General features: G+C 37.1%; 1 protein-coding gene across 1 annotated transcript in view; it reads left to right on the top strand.

Annotated features, from left to right (window-relative positions):
- The window catches only part of FAM98B (family with sequence similarity 98 member B), a 40,770-nt gene that overhangs the window by 15,148 nt on the left and 12,935 nt on the right, over positions 1 to 12,687 (top strand). Inside the window, exons 3-6 of the mRNA XM_042780902.1 lie at positions 810 to 944; positions 3,193 to 3,371; positions 6,965 to 7,045; positions 7,642 to 7,758. Coding sequence (XP_042636836.1) covers positions 810 to 944; positions 3,193 to 3,371; positions 6,965 to 7,045; positions 7,642 to 7,758 — 512 coding nt within the window. The remainder of the gene's footprint in view (positions 1 to 809; positions 945 to 3,192; positions 3,372 to 6,964; positions 7,046 to 7,641; positions 7,759 to 12,687) is intronic.

Here is a 12,687-nt window from a genome sequence, read left to right as displayed (position 1 = left end):
GAGTCGGCCCTGACTCATAGCGACCCCTCCTTGGGTTTCCGAGGCAGTATCACTATGGAAGTAGGATTGCCCAACCTTCCTTCTGAGGAGTGACTGGTGGGTTTGAACCGCCAGCCTTCTGGTTAGCAGTCAAGTGCTTTAGCCACTATGCTACCAGAGCTCCCAGAATTTCAGGTAGCGTAATAAAATTAAAAAAAATTTCAAAATGTGGGCATTTGGCTAGGGGACAAAGTAACCCTCCTTTCTGAAGCTATCCTTACTTTTTAATTGTCTTTTTTTGTTGCCAAATACAACAGATTTCAGTTGATGCAAAGTTAAATAAACCGAATTAAAAACATAGGACATTAACATTCCTTGTAATTCTGTTACAAAATAAATATAAGCAATGAGGTTTAGAGATTATATCTATTATCTCCATGCAATAAATAGAATAAAAATATGGAGCCTTTGCTTTGAAGTCAGTTAATAATTGCAGCCATAATAATGCTTTCAGTATTTCAGTTGCTAACATAATATACTTCCAGTTTATCTACTTTATGGTAAGTCCATTAGAAAACACATAGCAATATTCTAAATTGAAAGTTGTGGTCTTACATTCAAGTGTTACTTTTATATGTAGAAACTGTTTAGTTAACTTTACTTAAGCTTCGGGGTCACACATGTAAAGATTTAATGTGAAAGTGAAAATAAAAATACTGCCTGTAATGTAGAATTGTATGTAAAATTGAAATCAACTAGTGGTAGATTTTATAATATGGTATAATATGGTAAATACTCAGTAAATGTTTTATGATTTTTTTTTCCAAAAGGGAGAGATGATCTGGAAAGCTTCCAGCTTGAGATAAGTGGTTTTTTAAAAGAAATGGCATGTCCATATTCTGCACTGATATCAGGAGATATTAAAGACCGCCTAAAAAAGAAGGATGATTGTTTGAAACTTCTGTGTAAGTTATCTTTCTCTGAACATTTAAATATATATGTTTGATCTGATTTTTGTTAATTTTAAGTCAAAATTTATGCTGTTTCATTAATGAAGCACTGGACATTTTATATATTTAAAAGGTTTTAATGTTTGACTTAAAAATACTGTCAGGGATATTTAAATAAATACAGTATGAATTCTAGTAGTATACCTTTTAAGATTTCTAACACTCATGATATATCTGGCCATTATAGAATGTCCTGTGTTTGTGATTATTATGTAGTACTTTAGTAATTTTTCTTTTACCTAATTGATCTCTTGGCATTTATAACTAGATAGCTTGAGATGATGAATTCCAAAGCCCTACTTAATTTTTTATTTAATATTAAAATTCTGAAACTAGGATGTTAAGCAGTACATTAGAGCTTTTGTTTAGTGATAGTTTGTTCAAAAATGTTATCAATTACCTGTTATTTTATCAGGAATTGTAGGCATAAAAGTTATATACGTTTTTTAAAAAAAGGAATAAAATGTATGCCCTCAGTGCATTTAAATTCTAGTGAGTGTGGCATATTTTCATCAGGGGGGATTTGGAATATAGATTATCCTATATAAATAGTAGATCCATTTTTGTATTTGAGTCCCTTCAATATTTTTTATTTGAAGTTAGTTTAATTTTATACTATTTTTAACATTCTACAAAAAATGGCTATTTGAGAGCATTTTTCTAATATCTATTATTGAAGATTTCTGTTATCTTAGGTTGTACCTTTTATAGAAATATCCATGTGACATATTTTCCTTAGGCTTTACTGCTAGCAAAGTTTCTAACAGAAATTGTGGGTGTGTACGTGTATACCTAGTGGTGGGGGTAGAGGGGTTAGCATTTGAAGTACTTTCTGTGTGTTGGGAGGGGGATACAATTTTGTTCCCTTCACTCTTAGTTCTTACAGTGTTTCCCCATCTACCTGCTATGGAGTGTCACTTACTGATTTAATGAACCACTGTTATTAAATGAGAGGTCACAGTATTCTTAGGTATATTCAAACAGAAAGGAAGCTAAGAAGCATTGGCCTAGAGGAACTTGCACACTCTTTATGTCAGTCAATTAGAACTATGCAATCCATCATGTTTCCTTTTATGCCTTAGCTGCTAAGAACTCAGCAATAATAGTGACATTATAAGTTTCTGATACAAGTTAAAATATAGACGAGATATAAGAAGAGTTGGTATATTTTTTCTGATTGTAAAAATACATATCATAGAAATCTTAGAAAACGGCTAAATCTATGAAGAAGAAAATCATGTATAATCTCATTGTCCAGAGAGAATCATGAGTAACCTTTTTGTATATTTCCTTTTCTTTTTTTTTTCCTATGTATACACACACACACACACACACACTCACACGTTCATACACTTAAGGAAGATGGCAGTCTTGTTACAGAAGCAGTTTCTTCCCTCTTCCTGCCCTTTATTTACTGGATCCACTTAATCTTTTCCAGTTCTGTGGCAGCTACCAACAACAGCAGCATTGTGTTGTGAGAAGTGCTGATCTGTCTGTACATTCTTCCCTGGCCTCAGTGCTCTGTGCATGTGAGAGAGAATATTTTATCACAGAGTCTTACCCATTCTTTCACATTCTCAAATTGTTGATTTGCTTGTAGGTCTCTTCGCATGGGCTGTGCATAGGTACAATGCCTGGCTCAGAAAATGCCCTTGGTAAATGTATGCTTATTGAAATTAATAAGCCAGATCATTGAATGTGTTAACTAAAATAAAACAAACCAGCTAGTGTGAAATCAAGGAGAATAAAATCAGCCATTGTACGATACTCTGATAGTAACAAGTAATTTGATTCTTCATTTTAGTTTTTAGGTCCCTTTTTTGTATCCATTAATAGGTTTCAAAGTCTTAGGCCAAACCTCTATTAACCTCTATTATAAGTAAAGTCCATAAAATTAAAGCTGCTCAAGCCTGGAGCCTTTGTCTGCTTAACTCCAGTGGGAGCTGCCCTGGCTTCTCCAATGTGAACAACAATCAACCAGTTAAAGAGCAGTATAAACGTGGACTATAAATATATAGCTTCTTGTTTTTCTCATTTTGTTTTCAAGTTTGCAGTACTCTACAACTATTGGTATTGCTCTTTAGTTCTTGGTAGGTTGATGCTGCTTATTGATTCTGTTGACATTTGATTTAAGTGAATTATTTTAGTAAAATATTTTAAGGAATTGAGTAATAACATTTATTTTTTTACTTTTTTATTATAGTATTTTTAAGTACAGAGCTTCAAGCTTTACAGATACTACAGAACAAGAAATGTAAAAATTCTCAATTAGATAAAAATAGTGAAATTTATCAAGAGGTTCAAGCTATCTGTGATACCCTTGCTATACCCAAGTCAGCAACTTCTGACATTCTGCTGATGCTAAGCCAAGTGGAATCAAAGGTATTGGATTTGTTATATTTTTCATTTTTGCAGGAATTCAACTGAATGCTAACATTTAAATGCTATGGTGCAACTGAAAATAGTTCCTTAATGTATAAAGTATGGGTTCCATTTCAAGAGAAGTTTATCTTCATGTAAACTAAATTTTGGATTCTGACTTAATGGGCATATGACCTAATTTGCTTTTAGCTAGTAGCCAGGAATCAGATCGTAATAATCCCATGCCTTTACATGTTGCCAAGAGTTTGCCAGGATAGCAATCACTTTGCAAATTTAAGGATCACTTTCCTAAACACAGGAGCTCTGGCAGTGTAGTGGTTAAGGCATTTGGCTGCTAACCAAAAGGTCAGGGATTTGAACCTAACAACTGCTCCATGGAAAGATGATGAGGCATTCCACTTCCGTAAAGATTTATGGGCTTGGAAATACAATGGGCATCCCTTTGAGTCAAAATAGACTTGATGGCATTGAGTCTGGTTTTTGGTATCCTAAATAAGACTGTAGGAGCTCTGGTACCATAGTGCCTAAGGCACTTGACTGCTAACCAGAAGGCTGGTGATTCAAACCCACCAGCCACTCCTCGGAAGGAAGGTTGGGTAATCCTACTTCTGTAGTGATACCGCCTCAGAAACCCAAGGAGGGGTCACTATGAGTCGGGGCCGACTCGATGGCACATAAAAACAACAAATAAGACTGTAATACAGAATTGTGAAAAAGTAGAGTTATGCTATAAATTCAAAAGGCAAGCTAAAGTTTTTGTTAGTAGATATTGTTAATAGAATTGCAATGTGATTGTCTTTTGCAGTGAGCAAGCATAATTTCTGGTGAATAAGTGTTTATTGTATGGTGAGTGAGTGAGTACCTGATGGAGTAGATGAAAATAACAACAAACGATGTGCCTCTTGAATTTTTTATTTTTTTCCCCCGGTTATTAAATCACCCTTGTTCCCAGTTCAGCCATATATTAGAGAGAATACCACTCTCACAGACCATTCAAATTCTAGCCTAGTACATAGGTTTTGTCTGTGTAGTATGGAGTCTTCAAGGGGAATGATAATATAGGATCACTTTTAAAGGAAAAGAAATTCTCACTAACCATCAAGAATAGGTAAGTACTAAATTCCACTTCTGGGCACACTACCTTAAATTAAAACCTTGTTCAATAAAGATACCTCTTGCAATGGTAATTTATAAATTGGAAAATAAGATTTGTTCCAGTGATTATAAGAGAATTTTGATATCATTAAGATAAAAACAAAATATTAAAGGAGAAAAAGTTTGTAGAACCTGCCCAACAGAGAATAAATGTGAATCCCAGCTTAAAAAATTTGTTCTAGATTTAACAAGTTACTCTTTGGAGTTTTTTTCTTTTCCTTTGGATTAATAATGATTGTTGTTCTTGTTATTATGTGCCGTTGAGTCGCACCTGACTCACAGTGACCCCTCCTTGGGTTTCCGAGGCAGTATCACTACAGAAGAAGGTTGCCCAACCTTCCTTTCGAGGAGTGGCTGGTGGGTTTGAACCACCAGCCTTCTGGTGAGCAGTCAGGTGCCTTAGGCACTATACTACCTGAGCTCCTTAATAGTGATTTTGTTGTTTGCCATCCAGTCGCCCCGACTCCTAGCGACCACTCCTTGGGTTTCCGAGGCAGTTATCACTACGGAAGTAGGATTGCCCAACCTTCCTTCCGAGGAGTGGCTGGTGGGCTTGAACCGCCAGCCTCCTGGTTAGCAGTCAAGTGCCTTGGCACTATGCTACCAGAGCTCCTTAATAGTGATTAGGGTTGGTTAAAATTTCTGGGACTATTTCAAATTGAAACAGATTTCTTGACTGTTCCTAATCTGCCAGTGCTTCCGTGTATTTATCTCACTTAGGCTTTTCCATTTTATGGCTTTCCATTAGTGTTAATAGCATCCCCAGGTTACTCTTTTCCCTACCTGCAGCAGGGTGTAATGACTGGTTTTGAATGCTAGCAGGCTCATTATAAGTTAGTTGTTACTATGGCCCTTAAGGCTAAATAATTACCTTAAAGAATTTCTCACTCCATTTAGTTCCTATCAAAAGTAAAAAAAAGTTCACATTTTCTTTCTTCTCCATATGGTATGTTTAGAAGACACTTTGCTACCATCAGGGAAGAAAATTATCATTATTTTGAAGTTCTGTTGAAATGTGGATCTAAAATAATTATAGTAATATTAATAGCCAACATATAGCATTTGCAGTTCTAAATAATTATGTGTGATAAATAACTCATTTAATTATTACATCAATCAAATAAGGTAGGTACTATCATTATCTACAACAACCTTATGAGGAAATTAAGGTACTGAAAGATTTAATAACTTAACTCCTTAAGCTTCTAAAGAGTGATAGAGCTGAGGTGTGAACCCAGGCAGTCAGCCTCCAGCGTTTATACTCTTAACTTCTTCTCCATAACAAGTAATTATCAAACTTATTAAAACTACTATGTAATGTTGAAATCCTAGAACTTGAGTTGATCAAGATTGTTGTTGTTGTTATGTGCCGTCAACTAACTCAGCCACCCCTCCTTGGGTTTCCAAGGCAGTATTACTATGGAAGGAGATTGCCCAACCTTCCTTCCGAGGAGTGGCTGGTGGGTTTGAACTGCCAGCCTTCTGGTTAGCAGTCAGGTGCCTTAGGCACTACGCTACCAGAGCTCCCTGAACATGATTAAATGTAGGAAATTATAAGGATATATTCAGAATCCCTCTCGACTGAGGAATTACAGTTTAAACTTTTAGTAACTAGAAAATCACATGATCATAATTGGAGTTTTTATTTTAGTTGGTAAATCTACAGAAATGGCTTATTTTAAGAAAATAAGTTAGTAATTCCTTACAGTTGATAAGAATTCTGTCAACAATGGTATCATTATTATAAAGAATAATCGTATCATATGCTACATCACCACTCTGCCACCAGGGTATACCCTAACTGAACCGAACTCACTGCTATCAAGTCGGATCCGACTCATAGTGACCCCTCCTTGGTTTTCTGAGGGGCATAGTGCCTAAGGCGTTTGACTGCTCACCAGAAGGCTGGCAGTTCAAACCCACGAATTGCTTCTCAGAAGGAAGGTGGGGCAATCTACTTCTGTAGTGATACTGCCTTGGAAACCCAAGGAGGGGTCGCTATGAGTCAAAATCGACTTGACGGCAGTGAGTTTGGTTTTTTGTTTTTTATCACTATGGAAGTGGATTGCCCAATCTTCCTTCCGAGGAGTGGTTGGTGGGTTCAAACCACCAGCCTTCTGGTTAGCGGTCAAATGCCTTAGGCACTACGCCACCAGAGCTCCCAGGGGATACCCTAGTGGGCAGGTTTATACTCTGTCTTATAGGGTTGCTGTGAGTCAGAATAGTTGTTATGGCAACGAGTTTGGTTTTAATTTTTGGTTTGTCATTTTCTATGTATGTTGTTTTTTAGAAAAGAAGGTGTTCAACAACTTGAATTAATATAATTAGTGCTTTGAAAAATATATTGTGCATTGTTGTGATATCAAAATGATACTTTAAGATTGTTTTAAATTAGGGATATACATTTTCGTGAAAGATACTTTTATATTTGCTTTCAGGTGAAGGATATTCTCTCAAAAGTCCAGAGAAATCATGTAGGAAAACCATTGCTGAAAATTGATTTAAATCCAGAACAGGCGGTAAATCTCTTTCTTATTAGTTTTATATAATTAAATTAATAAATATGACTTAATTCTATAAATGGACATTTAAATTTATGGTATGTTGTGTGCATATATTATTTGGGGAAATTAAAGTGGATTGATATTCTAGAGTAATAAGTCCTAACTTTTCTTCAAATTATTTATGAATTTAAAAAATAATCTAGCCAAGAATATTTATAGCAGCCAATATGTTAGCACAGTTGTGATTTGAAAAGGATAGCTGATCAAAGCCAACAAGATGAGAAGTCATTGATATTTTCTTTCCTTACTTGTCTTGACTACTTAGAAAGTAGATGTTTTACTTAAATAACATGTTTTTTTTTGAAAATAAGATAAACTCTACCAGTAGTGGAGTTTAATTTATATGTTTAATATCTTCTGAATATTATAAGTATTGTATCAAATACTCTTTATTGTTTAAATTATTTATTATAAAGTCTAAAGGAGTCAGAAGATGTTCATCAAGTAAACCTTTTTTGAATCAGTAAGAAGCATTTCCCACAAGTTTCAAATTTCTTTTCTGTACATAATAAAGTCTAAAGTTCATGATTTTTTGTTCTCAAATTCTTTAGGAACAACTGGAAAGAATCAATGATGCGCTTTGCTGTGAATATGAATGCCGCCGACGAATGTTAATGAAACGTTTAGATGTGACAGTGCAGTCATTTGGGTGGTCTGATAGAGCAAAGGTAATACTGTTTTTCCATTTGTGTCCTGTAGGTGGTAGCCTGTGATAACTCTGCAGATTCTCTTGTACAGTGTTATGTAACTGTCACTTTTCCACTTAATCACCAGGTCACCTACTGATTTTATATAATGGTACTGGTCTTACATAAATCCCTGCTTATAGCTACCTTAATCTTCATTTCTCTCTAAATCTTTCACATTTATTTTAGTAAAGAGATGTTGTGATTTATTTAAGGATATGAGATAGTGAGCAACTCATCAAGATAGTATAGGAATAGGTACAGGTAGGATTGCTACTTGAATCCAACACAAAGCAACATACTGCCATCGAGTCGGATCTGACTCATAGCAACCCCTCCTTGGGTTTCCAAGGTGGAATCAGTCACTATAGAAGTAGATTGCCCATCCTTCCTTCCGAGGAGTGGCTGGTGGGTTTGAACCGCCAGCCTTCTAGTTAGCAGTCAAATGCCTTCGGTACTATGCCACCAGAGCTCCTGCTACTTGAATAGGGCTTTCTGAAAGTACCTTAAGCCTGGGTAAGTGTGGAGAGTGTTCCATTTGGGGGCGGGGTGTAGGGTGCTGGCATTTGAATCTCCTCAGATAGCTTTCTAGAGAGCTGCTTCTCATTGCTCATTTCATGCATTTAGTCTGTTCTCAGTCTTCCTCTGGATCCCCTCCTTGTAGCACAGCCTGGAAACTAGGTGGTAAGCTGGGGCAATTATTGGGCTTATCTCATTTGCCTCCTTCTATCATGGGTCACTGTCCTGTGCTCCTTGATGGTCAGTATCTGAAAGTCATTGCTTTGTCTACTTTTTTGGTGTTTCTTGGCTGCCAAGTGGTATTATATTATTATTGGATTGACTAGATAGTTCATCTGCCCTATCTTGTGTCATTTGGAAGTTAACTCATGTAGCTTCATTCACATGGTGACTGGATGGAGCTAGGCTGGAATATTAAGATACTATCTCAAATGTCTAGGTCTTTGGTGCTGCCTGCCTGCTGGAATGCTTTGGTTTCCTCTAGGCTCTTATGTGGTCTCTGATTCCATATTGTGTCTTATATTAGTTTTCTGTTACAACAAATTACCACAGACTTAATGATTTAAATAATATAAATTTATATCTTATAGTTCTAGGGGTCAGAAGTCTAAAATGAAGGTTTTGGCAGGGCTGGATCCTTCTGAAGGTTCTAGGGTAGAACCATTTTCCTTGCCTTTTCTAGCTTCTAGAGGCCTTCTGCATTCCTTGGCTCATGGCTCTATCCTCTGGCTTCAAAGCCAGTGGTTTAGCATCTTTTCTCTTCCCTAACAGCTGCTTCCATCCTTCCATCTTCTCTGACTCTGATTATTTTGCCTCCCTTTTATAAGGAACCTTGTGATTACATTGGGCCCACCCAGATATTCCAGGATAATCACCTTATCTCAAGATTCTTAACCTGATCACATCTGCAAAGTCCATTTAACCATGTGAGGTAACATTCATAGATTCCAGGGATTAGGAAATAGATATCTTTGAAAGGCTTTATTCAGCTTACCACATGCCTCATCTTCTTTTAATTGAATTTTATTTTTTTCAGGCATTGTATTTCTCTATCATATGCTTTTTTTTTCTTTTAAATATCCTTTCTAAAATCAGATGTTCTAATGAGATCTTTGTTGTCTGTCTGTGTACATTCCCTCCCAGAAGCTCCTGTTGTAACCTGGGCTATTTGCATAGCTGTTCTTGGCTGTTCCACTATTTCCTATAGCCCATGACCACCTCCTTTCTTGTTTATTCCCCCATTCTGCAATAGTAAATCTTTAGGTAACTTCCTAACGAAGAGTACATAAAACAAAAACAAAAAAACCAAACTGACTGCCATTGTGTTGATTTGACTCATAGTGACCCCTCCTTGGGTTTTCAAGGCAGTATGTCTGCTGCCTTCCTTCCGAGGAGTGGCTGGTGGGTCTGTAAACTCCTGTATTTTAGCTTTTGTATTTTTCTTTCTTTCTTTTTTTATTGGTTTTTTTCTTTATGAAACTCTTCTTAGTCAGCTGTCTTGGACAATCTAGATTGGTCCTCTCAAGGTGTTTTATTTTTTTCTTTCATTTTCCATCGCTTGCCATATTTGATTCACCTTGGAAATGCCACAATTTTATTTTCTACTTGGTGTTAAATTTTTGCTTCTGCCATTATTTTTGATTCCTTTGACTTCTTTTTGACTCTTCAGTTTTTCTTTTATGTATATATATTTTTCTTGTTTTATGGATGCACTACCTTCTTTGGCATAGTGCCTAAGGTATTTGACTGCTAACCGGAAGGCTGGCGGTTCAAACCCACCAGCCACTCCTCAGAAGGAAGGTTGGGCAATCTACTTCCGTAGTGACACTGCCTTGGAAACCCACGGAGGGGTCACTATGAGTTGGATCCCACTCGATGGCAAACAGAACAACAACCTTCTTCCTGACAACATTTTTTAGCTTATTTATTTAAATTTTTATTGTAATTTGAGTGAAAGTCTACAGAGTAAATAAATTTCCCATATAGCAGTTCATACACAATTTGTCTCGTGACATTGATTGCAATTCCCCACAATGTAACAGCTCTCTTTCCATTTCCTCCCTGCAGTTACTTCTTCCCTGTGTCCTTCCCTCCCATGCACTCCTGCCCCCCAAGCTGTCTCCCTGTGCATACCCTGCCCTACTATTCTCCCATGGTGATCTCCCCAAGGAGTGTATCTACCTGAAGTAAATGTTCAGCCCATATGCCTGTCTTTTATTTGGCTTGAAGCCATAGGAGTGAGTTCAATTCCATACCTCAAGGGCAGCTAGGGGCCATAGTCTCAGGGGTTTCACCAAGCTTGAAAACATTTTTGTAACTTTTTCTCTGCCTTTAATTATCTCTTTTCTTCCAAGATCGTTTGGTTGTGTTTTTTTTTTTTTCCTCTCTTGGTGGCTTTCTTCAAATGTGTGATGATCCTTGGTTGTTTTAAGAGTGAGACACTGGAAGCTGCAGTCATTGATAGGGATTGTGGACGTGAGGCTTTGGAGTTGGCTGTTGTTCTGTGAGAATTCTCAGCACTGCCAGGTAGAAGACTTCTTTGGAGCTGCTCATTTTTTAAAGAGTGGAAACCTCATTTTTCTTATATATCACCCCCTTTTGGCAATGAGGGAGCTCTGGTGGTGCAGTGGTTAAAGCATCCAGTTGCTAATGGAAAGGTCAACAATTTAAACCCATCAGCTGCTCTGTGGGGAAAAAGCAGTATGCTTTTGTAAAGATTTACCACTTGGAACCCTAGGGGGCAGTTCTGCTCTGTCCCGTAGGTTGCTGTTGTTATGTGCTGTCGAGTCGGACCTGACTCATAGCGACCCCTCCTTGGGTTTCTGAGGCAGTATCACTACGAAAGTAGATTGCCCGACCTTCCTTCCGAGGAGTGGATTGTGGGTTTGAACTACCAGCCTTCTGGTTAGCAAGGCACTATGCTACCAGAGCTCCTTGTAGGGTTGTTATGAGTTGGAATCTATTCACTGGCAGTAGGGTTGGTGTTTTTTTTTTTTTTGGCCGTGGGAGGAGGAGTGGCATCAGGAGTTCAAACAGATTTTAAATTAGCCCTGATTTTCAGCTCAAAATTTTATTTTCTGAGATATTCTATAGGTCAGTTGGCTCCTTTCTCACCTATATCCCTCTCTTCCTTTTTATTTTGTTATATATGTGTACCTTTCCATAATTTAGTGTGTTCAATCTGACTTATTTGTCTTGCATGTATTTTGCATTGAATCTCCTTCCAAACATCTTGCAGTTAGATATAAGAAAGTGAAGGGTGATTAGAACAGGGTTGCAGGGACAAAATGTTATGTCAGAGAGAGTTTTTAGTATAGTAATAGAATAGCTATAAGCCGAGTCAAACACTGTCATTCATGTATTTTCTTTCAATAAACATTTCTTTAGCTCCTCATATGAAGATCATTATAATATACTTGGTTCTGTATGAACCAATTTGATTAGGTATAGGACATATTTAGGAGATTTTTAGGTGTTCAGTACCTAATAGGTTTCTCAGGTGGTTTTTCTCTTCTGTGTGAGCCCCAGGATAAACTCAAGGGATGTTTCTGTCTAGGTCATCGTAGTATCGGTGTGTAAGAGGCTGAGATTCTCTAAGAGCTGGGAGTTACTAGAGAAGTGGATGGTATGATTGCTGATCTCAAGGAATGTAATAGAGTTAAGATGTGTGGGAGGTACCAGTTTTACTGAGCTGGAAACTCAATGTGTTGCTGTGTGCTGTTGACTCGATTCCAACTCATAGCAACCCTATAAGACAAAGTAGAACTGCCCTAAAGTATTTCTTAAGCTATAATCTTTACAGGAGTAGATCGCCAGGTCTTCTCTTGTGGAGCCACTAGGAGGTTCAAGTTACTGACCTTTTGGCTAGCAGCTGAGCACTTAACTGTTACACCACCAGGCCTCCCTGGAATGTAAAAAAGTGTGTATATATGTTGGATCACTGGTTTAACTTGATAAAACTTCAGATTGTAAGAGAAATTTGGGAGTATATGGGAAATTGTAAAAGCAGCATTAAAGGTGTCTTAACATACTAAATTTAGGATGTTTTTCAGTGTTCTACCTAAGATTGTAGAGAAATCTAAATGAATGAGTTTTGAGGTTTTTTTTTTTACTTTTTGGGGAACATTCAGAATGCATGGATTTATGGGCATATTGACTTTTTATTGGCCTTAATCTTAGAAACACCAACCCTTATGAATAGCAAAGAAACACTGTTTGGTACATTACTGCGCACCTTTAGGAATAGTCCGTTTAGGCTAAAAGGCTCTCAAAATAGGACTGGGAAAGAGCTGCAACCCAGCCTTACTCATATGGAAAAGAGAAAGCTTTCGAGACCTTCATTTGCTGATGTGGCACCACTCAAATTGAAGAGAAACAGCCGCAGACATCCAT

This window comes from Orycteropus afer, unplaced genomic scaffold (genome assembly GCF_000298275.1).
Source record: "Orycteropus afer afer isolate SDZICR_OR568_19922 unplaced genomic scaffold, OryAfe1.0 scaffold00068, whole genome shotgun sequence".
Classification (NCBI taxonomy): Eukaryota; Metazoa; Chordata; class Mammalia; order Tubulidentata; family Orycteropodidae; genus Orycteropus; species Orycteropus afer.
This window is presented reverse-complemented; position numbering and strand designations above follow the sequence as displayed.